General features: G+C 41.4%; 1 protein-coding gene across 1 annotated transcript; it reads left to right on the forward strand.

The window, feature by feature from the left end:
- The first annotated feature begins 224 nt into the window (after window positions 1-224).
- On the forward strand, window positions 225-18,415 carry CHMP4C (charged multivesicular body protein 4C). Its single transcript, XM_032128367.1, has 5 exons — window positions 225-1,508; window positions 8,595-8,772; window positions 9,993-10,107; window positions 12,657-12,765; window positions 14,955-18,415. The coding sequence occupies exons 1-5, from the start codon at window positions 1,313-1,315 to the stop codon at window positions 15,017-15,019; spliced, it is 663 nt and encodes a 220-aa protein (XP_031984258.1). The 5' UTR covers window positions 225-1,312; the 3' UTR covers window positions 15,020-18,415.
- The last annotated feature ends 88 nt before the right edge of the window (window positions 18,416-18,503 follow it).

The following is an 18,503-nucleotide window of genomic DNA, read 5'->3' on the forward strand; positions in this document are numbered from 1 at the left end:
GAGAAGCGGCGGGGCCGGGCGGAGCCGGGCGCGGCCGTGCTGCGGAGGGGCCGGCGGGACCCGCCCCCGGGAGGGCGGGCCAGAGGCGGGGCCGAGGGAGATCCACCCGCGCCGGGCTGAGCCTGAGCCCGCCCCGCCGGCTCGGAGCTGTTGGGGTGCCGGCGGGACCGGCTGCGTCATCGGGCTCAGGGCAACCTGCGCTGACCAGTCCGTGTTGGCCCAAGCGACGCTTCAGACTTCAGTGAGCCTGGAGCCGCGGCTGGTGCTCCGCGGGTTGTTCCGGGGGGGAAAAAAAGGCACGTTTTGTGTCTTATTTGTGTCGCTATTTGCATCGTCCCTCGATGCCTGTTCTCGGAGGCAGAGCGGAGGTAGACCGGCTTCTCGAAGCATTTCGTGCACCCTGTAACCTGTTGGTGTCACTCAGGTTTCCTTAGCGGCGCACCCACCACTTTTGTAAAAAGCCACATTCCTTCAGAATTCAGGGTTATTTTCCCAGCCTTCACCCACGTGCACGCCTGTGCCCAAGTGTGATGCCCTCCCAAAACACCTTTATGCAGCATGTCTCCAATTCTGGCCTCCTCAGTACCAGATACATCGAGCTCGTGGAGCGGATCCAGCAGAGCGCTACAAAATTGATCGAGGGACTGGAGCATCTCCCTTCGGAGGAAAGACGGAGAGTTGAGCCTCTTCAGCCCTGAGAAGAAGCAACTGAGAGGGGACTTCACCAATGTCTATAAGCATCTTAGGGGAGGGTGCCAAGAGGCTGGGGCCAGGCCCTTCTCAGTGATGCCAAGCAATAGGACGAGGCAACAGGCAGAAACTGACACAACAGGAATTTCCACCTGAATATGAGAAAGAACTTTTTTATTGTGTGAGTGACCACACACTGGAACAGATTGCCCAGAGAAGTTGTGGATTCTCCCTCTCTGGAGATACTGAGCCGCCCGGATGCAATCCTGTGCCATGTGCTCTAGGATGACCCTACTTGAGCAGGGAGGTTGGGCCAGATAACCCACTGTGCATTCTGCGTTTCTATGACATGGGAAAAAAGAAAGGGGGAAGCACAAACTCGGCAGCCGCCTAGGCAGCGGCGGCCCGGCCCGGGACCCTGCGGCTGCCCTGCGAAGCTCGCCGGCTCCTCCCGCCGCTCTGCCCAGCTCGGCCAGCCCGGGGCCGCCCCCGGGCCCGCCCCGCCGCCAGGTGCGGTGCCGCCGCCGCCCATGGGCTCAGGAAGTGCTGTCACGGCGGAGGTTTCTGAGGACCGGGCTGGTCAGACCTTTCCGTCGGCGGGTGCCGAGCCGGGATCGCCGCCATGAGCAAGATCTCCAAGTTCTTCAAGGGGGGCGGCTCGGCTGCCTCCAAGGGCCGCGGGGGTCCCTCGCCGCAGGAGGCGCTGGCCCGGCTGCGAGAGACGGAGGAGATGCTCAGCAAGAAGCAGGAGTACCTGGAGACGCGGATCGAGCGGGAGCTGGCGGTAGCCCGGCAGCACGGCACCAAGAACAAGCGAGGTGAGTGAGGGCCGGGCCCCGCGAGACTAAATCCCGGGGCTGGAGGGACTCGGGTCTCGGGGGGGCTGTGGCTGGGCCGGCTCACCTGGCTCCGCAGGTGTGCAGTGTGATTCGGCTGTGGGCTCCGAGCAAGTATCACCACACGCGAGGCGGGATGGTGGTTTTGGGTCTTTGGCATCTGTTAGTGTTTAATGAACTGTGGATTCATATAGCGGGATGGGAATTTGTTATTCCTCACAAAATTTAGTGTCTGTGGTTTCCTGTGTGATTGTTCTGTTCGTGCTTTGCACCACAGTCGATGCAGGTATTGGCTGTATACACAGAGAGCAAAGTACTGCTGCTCAACGAGGGGAGGGAATCGCTGTTTGGGGGCTCAGCATTGGCTGGGCAGGTGGCAAAGGGGATGAGGGATGTGAGGATCTCCTGTATATTCATGAATAAATGCACATTATCCCTATTGCTGACAACTGAGGAACAAAGTGATGCAATGATTCATCCAAATCATGTAAGAAGTATATGTGCAACCAAAAAAAGAATGATAGCTTAGAGCATTAGTGACTGGTCTGGGACACTGTTAGCTACGAAGGAGAGGATGCTAAGGGGTCAGAACGTCTGGCTCCTGTGTATACTGATGTTGTCGTTCCTGGGAAGCAAGTGATGGTAGTCAGTGTCTTGGGGATATACAGACCTCTGAGAAACAAGTTAATTACTTCCTAAAGTCACGTGAAGGCCTATTTGTCTACTCTGAGCTGTATTTTAATTCAAATGCTTCAAAACAGAAGAAGAACATTTTGAATTAAAGATTTGTGATGTAACAAGAAAGTAGGTCTTTTGCCTGCTCTTTCTGTTACTCAATAATTTAAAAAATAATGCCATGTTACTTCAAACTTGTGAGGAGCTGTGTGTGTTAGAGGTGTTTTGGTTAGCCCTCTAATGTATTTGTAATACTTTAGCATTTAATAATTATTAGCAAAAGGCAGTTTAACTAAACTAACTTTTAGTTAGAAGGGATTTAAAATCATGGGTCAAGATGGGACAGATTTGAAGGCATGGTCAGGGGAAGTAAAGTCAATTCAGCAGCACAACTGAGCCAGCTGCTCGAGAGCATGGGAGCTGTCAGTGTTGTCCCAGTCCTGCCTTTTCTACTCCCCTGGCTTCAGCTGGAGTGTCTCTTGGTTCCTTGTCGAGGTACTGGCACCGTGCTGTTACAGTGAGCTAGTTCAGAAAGGTGATCCAGCTGGAAGCTAATTTGCTATGGGACAAAGTGACCAGGTAGCTCCTGGGGCTGAATTCATTGTGCAAAAGCCTGAGCTGCGGGGCTGGTGCAAGAAAACAGGCTGGTTCCTGTGACTGTAGCAATTCCTGGTTAAATCCAGACACGCTGTTCTGGAATTTCATTCCAAACCCGGACTATAAACTGGCACATTTGCAGAGAGAAGAAGCATTTCCTGCCTCGCTCCTGCCCTTGTGCTGCTCCCTTCCTTTCCCTTAGCAGAGCTCCCTGAAGGGTGTGTTTCAGAAAGATGGATGTTGTAAAATATTGTGGTTTTCTTTGTCTGGGTTATTTTTTTTACCCAGGATAGTTTAAGTTCCACTTATCCAGTTGACCTGCTAGCTGCATGAGTGCTCGTGCACCTGCGAAGGAGAAGGTGGTGCACAAACAGGAATGAGAACTTGTTGGGAAAAGGTGGATCTGCTTCTCCTTTAACTCAGCTGGTTGATGGTGGTTTTAGGTGTGTGTTGGCTTTTTGCTTCAGGCATGCAGCATTTGATATGTGAACGTTTTCTCCCAGATCGTTGTTTCCACTGCAGTACTCAATATGCAATTGCCCTAGCTTTTTATCTGTAAAATTGTTCATGGAGTCATATTGCAAACTGGATTGTTGAGCTGATCGTGGTTAAAAATAACGCCTTTTATTTTGTCATTTGCTCAGGGACCAACAGTTAAGGACAGTAAAGAGGCAAGAGTAGGGCAAAAAGTGCCATGTGGCAGTTTTTATTCATGCCAAAAATTGTTCTTAAACCAAAATGGGATAGTCTAAGTACAGCCAGAGGAGAAACAATATAAACTATGTTTTTTTTAAAATATAACCTTGCTGTGGCAAAGTGCTTAAATTTAGCAAGATAATCAGTGAACTTACATCCCCGATAATATGTCTTAATTTGATATATCAATTGCTTTACAGTTTAATTACTGTTGATTTACATATGACAGCATATTAGCTGGTGTATGGTACTGTATAGCTCAGAGAAAATCTGTGTGAACCGGCATCTGTTGTAATGTTATGTAAACATACAAATGAGAGAATAAAGGTTTTAAATCTCCATTGCCTTGTTGAAGTGAATGTTTCAGAGGGACATCACTGGTAATTTTTAATGTTTTGGTTTTTTTTTTTCTTAATTGCATCTATGTAGAAGCCTATGGAAACTAAAATGGGGCTGTCTGCAACTGGAGCAAGATGTATGTAGGGATAGAAAATGCACCAAATTAGCATGATCACACATGATTTTTAGGTGCATGAGTCTGAGTCACACCAACACAAGAGGGAGCAGATTCAAGCACCAGCAATTTCTCATGACTTCATATGACTCTTGAATGTGTTTCATGGGACGTCAGTAGGCTTAACTTGAATTAAAAGCTGTGATGCATCATTTGTGCGATAGATGTGAAACATCACTGAAATACTCCTGGCTTTTCCTTTATGAAATATCTCTGCAGTTCCTGTACCTAATCTGAAATTAGCTATACTTTTGAGCTGATACATTTCCAGCATTCCCCATTAATATCTGATTGTAGCTAGACCACTTCAGGTTTTTTTGTTTGCTGAGGTTCCTCCTGCAGAGGTTATGTCATGAGAAGCAATATTTTTTTCACAGTTAGCTCTGACTTCTAATATCTCTCTTTTTTCTATCTCTTGCTGTACTTTTAGGGGGTATCTCAGTTTCACCCAGTGCATAGCTGCCAACTCCATCTACAAATTGGCCTTTCTTCTCCATTATTTTGAAGGACATAGAGGAAAATTTAAAGAACAGGAAGCGATACTGAATTTTTGAGAACTTTGTTTAAAAGGAAATGTGTTTTCTGAAGCAGGCCTGTAATTTTGAAAAGAACATATACGTGAATGTGTGTTGTTTCATCCCGGTGTCTTTCACAGATCCTAAAAAAACCCCAAAAACTTAATAAAAGGAATAAAGTTAAGATAAGTCATCCAGAATAGGATTAAATCTTAACTATAAAGAACCACATAGTATTACTGAGGACAAAACCTATGAAGAAAGTTGGAATAACAGGGAGGGTTTCACAAGTAGATGCTACTAAAGACATTGTGTGTTACGGTTGGGCAGGGCTTATGTAGCTGTGTAGCATTCCTTTTCAATGAGTTAGGTGTAACCAGCAGGCTGTTGAAGCCAAACAACGATGTGGTAGTTGTGTGTTATGAGGGATAGGACAGTCATGCCTACGGCAGGCTGTGGGACAGGTTGGGAGTGAGGGTTTCTGGCAGGGACATAAAGGAAAGCCCTTAGTGGGTCTCTGCTCTGTGAGTTACAGTGATTGTTCTCTGACTTTAGTGAGCACATTTCCAGTGTCTTGCCATGAACTGGAATGCTTGTAACTGGTCCAGCTCATTGTTGTTCTTGATTTAGCTCCTCAGTTGTAACTGCATATGGCTTCCTCCACAAGGCTTTATGGAATATGGATGCTGATAATGAGCCTAATTAGGGTCCTATGATTTTTATGGCCTCAGCAGCATTGTCTTCAGTTGTCCCTGGAGTGAGGGAGATCAGAATCTGCAGTCCATCAATCCCTTGCAGGCCTGAGGTGGAGGTTTGTGAACTGTATCCAAGAATGAGATCCAGTATTTTCACAGTGGTGTTATATTTTCTGAAGAAATACTCTTTCCCTACTTCACCAGTTTCCTCATGGGAATTATAAGGATTATTAGACAATCTTTTTATTTCTGCTTCAGAAGATGAGATTGTTGATACTTTCTGTATTGATGGGTGTTGGTGGTGGGCTTGACAGGTAAAGGGGGTATTACTGCACTGTTTCTTTTCAATCTGATCTGTGATGGAACCATGAGAAGGGTGCCTCAACTCTTCCTATGTCATTACTTCTGTTTGTCCTTTTGAAATCTGCATATTCAGTGTGGCCAGGATTCCAATTGCCCAGCTGGCCATTTCTGCTTCCTTAATAAAGTGTGTCAGCATTGTAGTTAAAATGGAAAAGTGCCCTTCTGTATGCTAATAAAAGTAGTTCATTAATATGCAAACTTAAACTGACATCTGTTGTTCCAGACACCTTGACTATAAAATAAAAACTCATATTAAAAGCAATGGTTCCTAATCTATGAGCTGTATCCTGCTTACTGGACTTGGGAGTAGAGGAAATGTGCTAAAGCCCAGCCAACTGCTGACCATTATAAAATTCAGGAGTTGAATTGGCTTCTTTAGAGCACAGCGGAAAAAGTGTATGAGACTGCTTTTGTTTGTTTTTTCATGGAGAAGCCCTCCACCTCTTCCTGAATGAATTGGGGTTAGTTTCTCATGCTTCCTCAGAGTCTACCTCTGCTCAAACTCATCCTCCCCAGTCTGTGTTCCTACTTTGAAATCTTTGGAATGGGGAACACCATTTTTCAGTGCCATTCTTAGACCATCAGTGAAGTGAGTTGTGTTTTCTGCTCAATTTCATTATATTTTAATAGATAATGTTCTTCTCCCGTTTGGTAATTAGAATGTGGGAGCATTATAAAGCAGAAGCATTTCAATCCTGTAAGAGTTGCACAAAAATTTTAAAATGCTTGTAATATGCAGTAGAAAAGCACCAAAAGTTCTTGATACTCTGTGAAACACAGAAAAATAGATTTCAAATAACAAGGAAATTCTCATAGCTATAGGAGCTACTATAGCAACATACTCTGCAATAAAGGGCATTAATTTAATACAAATCAGGAAAATCGTATAGCATGGTGTGAGAATTTATAATGCTTTAGTTGATAAGGAGGAGTATGAATTAATTTTCTATGAAGTTCTGCTAGTCATGGGTAAAACTAAAGAGAAGGAAGATAATATGTTGCACCACAATAGTTAGGAAAAGATGTTTATGAATAGGTGAAGTCATAGAGAGTTTAGCTTCTCCTGTGTTTTCTTGATTTGGGTGTGGTTTAATTAAATGATCTTCAGGATTTTGAAAACAGCTGCTCTGTGTGTAACTGAGGAAATTCATTTTCCCTGTGAGCAGCTAATAATAACAGCACCATTGCAGAGTCCCATTTCTGAATAACACTGACTAGAAAGACTGCCCCATGGTAGATTCTTGCTCCAGCTGAAGCCTTTCTGCATCAGCTCATTAGTGCTCCTCAGTCCACAAGGCCTCGGAGTCCTCTCTGGCACAGCTGGTGTTGTGCACTGTTTCAGACTGTTACATTTGTCTGGAATCTCTAGCTTCCTAACCTAGGAATCCAGGATCAAATTTGATCCAATGGCAGCTAAGAAAGGAAGTGGCTGGTGTCCTAACTCTACCAATAAGAAGCATAAATAAGTAGGAAAATAATAAGTAGGTAAAGATTGTTTGGGAGTAGATCAAAATTATGTATTTTAGAATTGCCAGTGAGAATTTTACAATGCTTACATTTGCTGTGTGCATGACATTATCTGATGTTTGTGCATCTTCTTCAGAATATGCATGATCTTTGAACCATCCCCCAAAACCTGGGAAATTCTTGGATTTGAATACCGTGATTAATCTGTTGGGATTGTGGCTTGCTGTCCTGAAATATTTTACTGCCGGTGGTGGAAGGCCTCTAAGCCTGTGTGAATGCCTCTCCTTGTGCAGCTCATGATGAGCAATTTTGATCATTGATCATTGATTCAAGCATTTGTCAACAAAACATTAATTTTTTTAGTGTGTTGTTACACACCATAAATCTACGTGCCCTCCTTGGGGGGATCCTAATTTAATTTGAAAATTTGTGTACCCCAGTGTCAAGGTTCAGTGTTACTGCACAGGGGCAATTATTTGAACAAAATGGCAACAGTAGCTGCTCCTGTTATTGAGTTTCGGGGGCTGCAGGGCTGCTGGGGCTTGCAAGCTCTGAATCTGTTTAAAAAATTAAGTGTAGGAGACAAGGGAAGGGATGGGGGTGTTAATAGCATTGAAAGAAACCAAACAGTGGGTTAACTCACTCCCTTGGTTTATTTGGTGGGTTTTTTTCGCCTGGCACATGTGTAGTTTGGAAAGGACTGTCATCAGGAAATGCTTGTGGCAAAATTGTGTGTGTTCCCACACCCTGTGGCCAAGAGAAAGTCCTTTTCTCCTGCTGCTTGACACGTGCATTTATTCTGGTAATGATTTACTCTGGGCAAAGTACGCTGGTCATATCTTAGTGAATATAAAAGACTAATCTTGACCATTTACAAAGATAATGGAGTGTAGCTGGATTTCACTGTGCCCGTATCTACAAAGTTCTTTATGTTTTCAAATTCTAAGGTTTAAAGATCACATTCCTAAGTGATTGTAAGAAACAGATGAGCTAAAAGCTGGAGAAATTAAAATCCTGCTCTGATCTAACCCTTCTGTCTAGCTGGGCCATTTGGTCTCTCCATTGCACTTCACAGTTACTGCTGCTGAGACAAAGCTTAGAAAGCACTATTGGTGGAATTGTGGTTATCATGACAGATCTTCATACACTGTTTTCCTTAGGTTTTACTTACATCTTGCAGCTTCTTCTTCTCTTCTTTCTTCTGTTTCTGCTTTCTGACTACTCTCTGATGTTTTTCTTTTTCCTTCCCATCTTCCCTGCTTTGCCTCTGTGCACAGGATGGAGTTCAAGATCTCCCACAGTGGAGGAAGAAGCTGCTTCTCCTTGTGGCACTAAAAGGAGTTAATCTAAAAGAGGCTTCCCAGCATGTTCATGGAACAGCATGTTGGTGATTAACAGGCTGCTGATCTGGTGTGGTCAAAGTTTGTCTCCCTAGTAAGGTAGGAGGGTGAGAATTATAAATTCTACAGGTCAGCTTGGTGCTGAGCTACTTGTCCTTGCATTTGCTATGAAAATACACAGTGCACTTTGCCTCTTCCCATTCCAGCTGCCTTACAAGCTCTGAAGAGAAAAAAGAGATATGAGAAACAGTTGAATCAAATTGACGGGACACTTTCGACCATTGAGTTCCAGAGAGAGGCATTGGAAAATTCCCACACCAACACAGAAGTACTCAAGAATATGGGTTATGCTGCACAAGCTATGAAAAAAGTACATGAAAATATGTAAGTGTTTTCTAGTAGTTTCCAAGTTGAATTTACTAACCACTTTCAAATTATTCTATCACTACACACTGTTGTATCAAGTTAGATAGTTTTGACTTCATTTTTGGTTTGGACATCCAATGTCAGGAATGCTTTTGGTGCTGTAGTGTTTTATTTGGCAGAAAAGTATATTTTCCTAACAATAAATCTAGAAGGAAGTTCACTTAACTAGTGAGATCTGTTTTCTTAAGTCTGTCTTGGCAGTGGAGAGTGGCCTCTGTCCCTGGTTTGCCTAGAAGAAAATCTAGCCATAGAAACTAGGTGGACTCTTTTCCTCAGAATCCATAAGCTGGACTGTGAGATTCTAAGTACTAATTAGACCTGACACCCCCTCCTCCCGCTGCCCCGCATAAAAAAGAATTACCTTCTTTTTTGTCATATGTCCTATATTGTTTCAGGGGGTGTTTTTCTGCCTGAACAAACAGAGTTAAATCACAAGGGTTGTTCTGGGAGAAGTAAACAGGAACTGAAACAATAATGAAGTTAACAATAAGGGGAAACCTTTAAATGGGGTACAATTCTGTTAAGTTCCCCCCAGTTCTGGTGAAAGCTTAACATCAAAAAAGATCTATAAAATCATAAAATAGTTTGGGTTCAAAGGGACTTTTAGAGATAATCTTGTCCAAACACCCTGCAGTGAATAGGAATATCTTCAACTAGATCAGGTTGCTCAGAGTACATCCAATCTGACCTTGGATGTTTCTGGTGGTGGGGCATCCACCATTTCTGGGCAACCTGTGCTGATGCTTCACCAACCTCATCGTAAAAAACTTCTTCCTTGTATCAAAACTAAATTGACCCTCTTTTATTTTAAAGCTATTACCTTCTGTCCTTCACAACAAGCCATGTAAATGTTTATCCCCATCTTTCTTTAAACCCCTGAGTACCGAAAGCCCTGTAAAGATGCTGACTTTGGGGGTCTGCCCATGGGCTGTGACTGTCTGACAGAGGTATGAGGAGCACAGAGAGGGAGAGACACACTCTGCTGCAGTTTGACTTTTGTTATAATCCCAACGTGGAAGTAGCTGGACTGGGTGTAGGTGAGGAAAATTATTCCCTGTGAATTCTGCTGTTTACAGAGTCATGGGCATAAAAATAAATTAGGGTCTGTTCAAGTGAGTCTGTTCTGTAGGATTTGAATGATATATCTTTAAAAAAATGTTTCCATGTCACCTTGCCAGGGATTTGAACAAAATTGATGATTTGATGCAAGATATCACTGAACAGCAAGATGTTGCCCAGGAAATTTCAGATGCTATCTCAAACCGAGCCACCTTTGGTGATGAGTTTGACGAGGTTAGTACTTCAGGCCTGTAAGTTTTAACTCCATAGTTATTTTGCTGTGCAGTGGTTTGTTTCTCAAAAAGTGTGGATATGAAATTCCTTGGTTCCAGCTTACCCTATCTAGGACAATTGTATAATTTTTAATATAAATATAAAAATTAAATAAAACTATTAATATATAAAATACATAATGTACTAAATAGAAATATATAGATGTAAAAATATAAAAATTATTTTTATTTCTGTATACATTTTAAGAAAAGCATTTTTTACTACACTCCTGTAGTTATTTTTCTCATTTGAGCCACGGAAGAATGAGGTCACTAAAACGTGTAATTTGTACTACTCCAAGTGGACACTGAAACATATAATTTTTTTGTTGCTCCAAATAGACATCTGTTTGACTAAGTGCATGTCCCTGTGTCATGGACAGGCTGCTGTTCATAATTCTGAATATTTGGACCATTTTTTAAGGTTGTGGTGCTTGGAGATGCAGGTCCTTTCCCTGTTGCCCAGACCCCAGAAGCAGATCCATTTGGTAAAAGTAATACCTGTTGGAGGTAATAAGGTGTCATTCTAGAGCTCTTCTTTTGAAATCCCCACAAGGCATTTAGGACCTTCTCAAAATTTGTTGCAGTAGTTTTCATCCAGTGCCCCCAGATTTGATTTTGTATATCTAAGCAGGATATTATTTATTTCTGATCCTGTCATGGCTGAGGACTCAAAGGTCAAGGATACTCAAATTCTTGTAATCTGTGGAATGCAGAGATGAGTATCAAGCTCAGTATCACAACCAGTTTGGTTTTGTTTTTCAATTTCGTTTCAAAATGACCAAGCACTAAGGATCATTTGAAGAATGGCCTGAATACTCAAACCATTCACTCTATTCCCAACTAATTGGTTCCTATGTGCCCAAATGGACAACAAAGAAAAATATAAATGCTGTATCGCACATATTTGCTTGATTGGGAGGTAGAGGAAGTTCCATTCAACAGTTCTAATTCATTGAAAGTAAGAATGATTCTTTGTATTTTGTTCCCATTACCTGCTTTCCTGTATTTCTACTTTGAATGTAAACAGACTTTCCAAGAAACATTTAGTCATTACTGGCACAAGGAATGGGATTTGGCCTGAGCTTCAAACAATTGAAAAACATACTGTCCATCCCAAACAGCTGTACAGTGTCTTACTTTTCATCAGTGCTTAACTTTTTTGGAGTCTAGGCTTAGTAAGCATGTTGTAGATTGACCTGGAAGTTCCTAAGAGATCCTAGTGGAAGCTGATGTGCATTGTTCCTGTTTGGGAAATAAGCCACTGTCACTTGGGGCATTTGCATAGGAGCCTAATACTGACAGTACTTGGGTAGTAACTGGTAAACCTGGTTTGCAGGCTACTGCAGCTTAAGAGTGCTAGAATCAATGACATAATTGCTGGGATATAAGCTGGTTTGTGTTGAAGGATGATATATTTTTTTTTTTTGAAGGATGTTTTTTCCACGCTCTTGGATGTATTTTTTCTTCACATGTGTGCCATGGGTGTAAGGAGACCATGGAAGCATGTGATTTCTCCTGCCCCGGACAGGCACAGAAATATAAGGGTTCTTTCTCCCTGGGTTGGCACAGTGCATGTTTGCCTTAAATTATAAAACCAAGTAAATCTAGGTATCAAGTTCTGTGGCGGCTATGCACCTATGATTTTAACTTCTACATTGGTGATAAACAAAGTCTAAATGTGTAGGCAAAGCCCATTTCAATACCTAGTAGCTCCTACTTTACTGCTTTTCTGACACTTCCCCCAGCCCTCTCCAGTTGTTTTTGCCCATTGTTTCTTTAAAACCATTTTACCTATGTGGCAAATGCCCATTTCTCTACAAATATGTAACATTTGGCTTCCTTTCTTTGGGAAACGTCAGCCAAGGAATAGTTCCTTGATTTTTTAAAAAGTGTACAGCCTTTTTATTTTTAGCATTGTATGAGTGGATTAGATCATCTGTCCAAATCAGCCTCTGCACCTAAAAGCCCACGAGTGCTGCGTGCTTCAAGAGTGGATAGCAGGAGCCAGGAGGACAGTTTTGATTCCAGTGCTGCTTTGAAATCACATATAATCCTGGATTTGTGTGATAAATTATGCTGAAGCATAATGTTTAATGACAGTCTGCCTTATAACCAGTGGAAGGTGTTTGCCTTTTAAAATGGGAGAAATGGCACATTAAAGTTAGAATCCATTGAAAAGTACAGGCTCTAGATTTGGAACAAACCTGAGGACAGCAGAGAGGCTTTTTACTCCCGTATTTGCCTTTTTGACGTGTATTGTACTGCTGTTAGTTTTGTTTCTAATTTTATTCCTGTTTCTAACTTCCACTGTCTTATTTTCGATGTTCAATTAAGATTTACTGTTATTGTCCATACTTAGTAAAAATTACACTTTTAATATGCTGTTTCCTGATATATCCTTTCAGGTGTAAACTGTTTTTTCAGTAGTACTTTGCTTCATGGTGGTTAAATGTGTCCTTGTGTGTTATCACTGTCTATATTTGTAAATAATGTTTCCCTTGAATTTAGGATGAGTTGATGGCAGAATTAGAAGAACTGGAGCAAGAGGAACTGAACAAGGGAATGAGAGATGTCAGGTTGCCAAGTGTTCCGTCCACATCGCTGCCTTCTCGCCCTGGTAAAATGCCTGCTTGCCATTTTACATTTCTCATGATTAAGCCATGCTGTGAGAGAGGGGAGAGGAAGACAGGGTTTCAGATCTCCATTTAGCTCTTTTTTAACTTTTAAAGTGTTATAAATTCCTTTTCCTATTTTTGTATCTGCTTAACAGAAAAAGCAGAGTAGAATTCCATTTTGCTCTATGAAAGCCTTTAGGACCAAATTCTCTGTAGCTTTGGGGAGACAAACTTGTGGAACTTGACCTTGCATATATACTGATGAATCTCCTACTGAAATGTAGTAAGATAATTAAGGAATGATCCTTTCTGCCTTTTTTTTTGTTGCTTTTGGCAATTAAATCCTTAGTCTCTTTCAATTAGAGTCTGACCTAGATTCAAAATGTTTAGGTCATAAAGATCCAGCTTTGCAGGGTAGTGGTTTGATATTTTCCACTGGTATTTTAATTAAAAATGAAGGAGGCAGCAGGAAGTACATATTTAAAGACATATTTTCATTCCTTTGCTGTCTTTCTACTGAATAGGCTTATTCCTGGTATTAAGCTGTAGTTTTATTTTTCTGTAGTTCTGCCCTGTTCATTTTAAATTAAGCTAGAGGCAGTTAACTTCTACTACACTTTCCACCGTCAGTTGAAAGACTTACTGTGTACTGACATTAGTAAAAGAATATAAATACTTGATGGTAAGGACAGCACACGTGACACAGGTTGTTTATGGTTTCTGCTGCAGAACAGGTTACCTAGACCAGCTTGACACAAATACTGTTATATGTGTTTTGGCAGATGGCGCTTAAATCCTGAGAAGCAGTTTAAAATGTTCAGACTGAAACTGTGGCCTCATCTACTGAAGTCAACTACAAAACAGCTAGTAAAAAAAAAAGGGATTTAGTGAAAATTCAGTCTGGCCATTTAGGATTTGTTCATACATTGTCTTCCAGATCCAGCTGTGCCAGTTGACATTTTTATTAAACCCAGACCACCTCCATGTGTTTCTCACTATTTTAATTTTCTACTTCATCTGTCTGTATGGCTGCTTCAGGCAAGATGAGCTGGTTACAATTATATAGTTCAAGGCACTGAGAAACTGGCTTATGTTTTCTAAAACTTGCTGCTTACTGTTACACAGCAACAGCAAAGTTAGAACAGTCGATACAATGCTTCTAATTGGAGATGCATGTTGCCCTCCTGATTTTGAAGATGAGGAAACTGCAATGGAGCAAGGCATAGTGACCTTCCCCAGTCACACAGTGAACCAGTGACACTTGCAGAATAGGGACTGAATCTGTGGTCTCCATGTACTTCTCCCACCTTTAGTCCCTGAAGGTGGTAGTTGCAGTCCCCTCAGGATGGCGGCTCCTGGCCCTGCAGCTGCCTCCGGGGGGAGCCGGCTGGCCGCTGTAAAGGGGCACACGTGGGTGTTGCACCCAGTAACAGCGTTCCACTGGTGCTTGGAGAGATGCCAGTCCTGATGTGCACAGCCCACAGACGGAGGAGGCAGCCTGAGGTTCAGCCCGGGCTGTTGGGCGTCTAGTTTGCAGATCAGCAAATGAAGACAATTTGGGTGAGGTTTTTGTGCAGTGAAGGCAGATGATGAGTGTGAGGAGATTTGCGTACAAAGGGACAAAATGTGTGTGGGACCTGATACAGAGCTGGGAATTGCTGCTGCTGTGAACGCAGCAGTTAACTGGCATCACCTGAGCAAAGTAAGTTCAGGAACTTCTTTCTCCGTTTTAATAAATGACACCACCCATTAAAATGGGGTGAGTTCATTCAGAGACTGGGCTTGCATGTACAGAACCTCTCAGCACTATTTGGAAAGGTAGCAGGATGTGCAGCTGGCCAGGGTAGGTCATTTTTGCCCATTTACATGGTGGTGCGAGAACTGACAGCATTCTTGTGGCCCCTTTCCAGCTGTGAAAACTCTTAGATATCAAATGTTTTTTCTGTGTGAGTCTTTCAGTAGGAATTGCATCAGACCTATATTGTGAACTTTAGGGTTCTGTGGGAAATAATGATGGGGCAAAATAGTCACATCTCTTATGAGCTTCATTCCTGCATTACCCATGTTCAGCTTGCTACTCAGTAAATTGGTCTGAGATCTTCAAACTGAAGACTATGCAAGTCCTCATGCTAACAGATAGAATGGTTCTGACTGTTACATTAGTTGATGGTTATTGTCTCTTTATCTGCAGCATCGACCAGGAAGAGAGCAGAGGATGAAGATGAAATGAAGAAGCTGGCTGCCTGGGCTTCATAAGAGCATGGTCTTTTTATAACACCAAACATTATAGTGCAGATGTAAAGAGCTGTAATGCTGTTTTATAAAAGCACTCATTTAGTGTGGTTGTATTTCATACAGGCTGGGGTTTTTTATGGCAAATCTTGCTAAGACTGGTGTTACTGCCATATTACAAAGCTAGTTTAAAAACCAGCAAACAAAAGAATTAAGTAGTTGCCTAAACCTTCAGGCATTAATTTTTTTTCAGCCTCGTCAAGAGATTTGTTTTATTATTAGTATCAGTTTTTATTAGGTACTATCTTACCATATCTGTTGGTTTGTAAAACCTGTGTGCCTCACTTGTGCTCAAAGCTGGATTAATTTTTGAAATGAGAAAGTTAAGGAAGTCATCAGGGTCCTATAACTAGAGGGTTATTTGGTTCAGACTATTTAATATTAGCAAAACAGCTTAATACATGTCCTGACTTGCAAGTTCTCTGAGTACAAGAGCTAATAAATATTCATTTGGGCATGAAGATTCAAACAGTCTACCTGGAGCAACTTATGTTGTCCTAGATATTAAGAAGAAACTCTACTGTAGGGTTTTTGAAGTGGGATACGTTATTTGTTTTAACTGGCCAAAATGTCCCATGGACTTCTATAGGTCAACTTGAATTTTATTTTGGACTATTTCTGACTTGGTTACAGAATTACAGTGATAAAGGAAAGTGAAATGTCTAAGTTCTTACAGATTCTTGACAAACAATACTCATTTTCATTAACCCTGTCAAAAATTCAGAAGAGATTTGACCTTCCTTTGTTCTCCTCTATCTTGTTTTTTTAGGGTGAGTCTTTACTTTGTATGATAATACTCATCCTCAAAGGAAATTAGCAACACATTTTGAATTATACCATTTCAAAATAGTTTTAATTTCTGAGCTTTGGTTCTTTTCTCTTACTCAGTTTGTGAATAGAAATAATACCAGTGTGTTGCATTTGCAGTGCCTTTTTAAACCCTGGTTAAAAGCCGATTCTGGGTTACTTGTAAAGTTGGTGTGTTACTGTCCAACTAACAGCCTTTTAGCCTAAGGAGAAAATGCCACTCTTGAGTGCTAAACTACTACATGTATGGAGAAATCGCTGTTCAAATACAACCCAAAAATTAAATAGGCTGCTTTGTACTAACAAAGTTTATTTAATAAGTCTTAAGCTCTATGCTAGTAGCCTGCTGTCAATCACAAGGAGATAGTAAAACACTGTGGAGTTCCTAGAGTGTAGGAAGCACAGACAGTCCTTAATCTAGGTTTCTTGTTTTCAAATGACTTTAAATTTAATGATGACCAAACCACCTGGGGAATAATGCTAAACTTCGTTTCTGTGGATCTTCAGCAACAGAAGACTGGCCCCTTCTCCTGCAGGCTTTAGCCTGTGATTTGCTGTGTGTTCAGCTTCAACAGCCTACAATAGCCTTCAGCTTAGTGGATTTTAGGTCAAGCATCACTAAGTATGTGTTTCTAGACGTGGCCTGCTCAGAACCTTTCAAGTTGAGCCCCATGCATGAAACCTAAAATGTATAACCCCTGTGGAGAGATTGACTTTTTCAGAACTTTCATTCTCTGTGGAGGAATTGGTTTCGGTTTGTATCTGTATGAGAGGTGAATCGAGCCTTGCTACTTTACTTAGGATAATTTTCTTTCTGGAAAAAAAACTAGGTGTGTTAATTCTGTCCTAAAATTTGGAGGTATCAAGAAAATTTTCCCTTTTTGCTGAGAGTAGAGAAAGTCTGGAATTATTTATTTTTTGTTTTAAATACAAAATAAAACAGAAAAAAGAAAGAAAGAACTGCCTTAAATTTAGAAATACATTTTGAACTCTCAAGGAGTAGGAAACCAAATGCTAACAAAATGCTACTTGGTTTTAATGCTTGCTGAAATTCAGCATGAGATGCTAGCTGAAAGCAGGAATATTTAGTAAAATAGCAAATATTCTAAGTTATTTTGGATCTATTTGCTAATCTTTCTGGCTTGAATCCTATGTTCCAGGTGTGCAGTTCATGCAGGTCTCTGAATCGGGTACAGAATGTGTTAGCACACACTGGTTGTGTGACTGTGCAAGGCTGGCAGTGTGCTTGTGGACACTTCTGGCACTTCTAAATAGCATTTCTTTGCCAACATAGTGCCATAGTTAGCTTGGAAAAGCTGGCTTCTAGCCTCTGTTCTTGGTCAAATTAGTAGTTTAACCATGTTTGGCTCTTACGTAGCACTTGGCATATTTGAAGTGCTCTACAACCTAATAGGTCTCTAAGCTCCCATTTTGAAACTAAAGTGACTTTCAGTCTGCTTTGGAAAATATGGGCCTGCTGTTTTTGTGTAAGAACTTTCCCTGTGAACACCCCTCAGAAGAGAGAAAGAAAACCTATAGAAGATCTCCTTTGCAAACCAGCGTTTGACTGCTGGCCTTCAGCAATGTTTTGGCCAAGTGTTGATCCTAAAGAAACTTTGGGTGTCTTCAGCTTATTAATCTCAGACCAAGCACTTTAAAAACAAAATTTTTGGTAGATGAAGAAATGAAACTGGATATTCAGGTGAGCTGCTCTGAAAGCTTGTGTATAGTGGCTGGTGATCCTGAAGGACAGACTCATGTACCAGTTCACAGGCCAGGACGTGTGGTTGGTGAAGTTGTACTCAGAAGCACTATAGTGATGTAATGACAGAAACCAAAAGACACCATGGACTTCCATAACTGGAGTGTTTGTTGCCATATTTTTTTGGGACGCCAGTTTTCTTCAAAGGCAATGGGGTTGTAGGGATTTAATTCTTAATTCAGCTGAGGGAGTGGCTCTTTCCTGTGTAAATTCAGATAAGTGGGACAAATGGCTCTTTCTTTTTGGAACATATGTCTCTCTTCATGCCAAGATGGTATTTGTTTAGTGTGTAAGCAGTCGAAAGTGAATCGTGTCAACGTGTTATTGTCAATGTACCCTATTAACTGGAACATATTTTACAGGACTGTGGCAGCAGATGGTGTACTATAACTGACTTCCTTTCTTGTTGCTTATTTATTCTGAGATTGGGTTGTTTTTTTTTTCTCCTAACAGGCTTAGATATTTTTAACCTGGATTACTTTAAAAAGAGGAAAATATATTAACAAAAAGTAAAAAAAAAATCATATATGTATATATATACACACTGTAAATAAATATTTTAGTGTCATGTTTGTGTTACATGATTTTATTAAATTTCTTTTCCTATCAGGCTAAATTGTAAGTATCCTCTTTACACTGTCATTAGGATATAGTGCTCTTTTAAAGGATGTGAGAATATTTTGAAACATTTTTGATGTATTAATCTTTCAGCAGCAAGCTAGAATTCAAGAATTCTTTGAAGTTGATTTGGTTTAAAAAAACAACCAATAAAAAACCCCACTCCAGTGTAAGCTGTGGTGTTTGGGCTGCATTCCTTCACGCTTAACCATTGTGCTGCAAGAAATTCTTCTATTTTAATATATCCAAAATACCTGCCTC

Source organism: Corvus moneduloides, chromosome 1 (assembly GCF_009650955.1).
Source record: "Corvus moneduloides isolate bCorMon1 chromosome 1, bCorMon1.pri, whole genome shotgun sequence".
Lineage (NCBI taxonomy): Eukaryota > Metazoa > Chordata > Aves > Passeriformes > Corvidae > Corvus > Corvus moneduloides.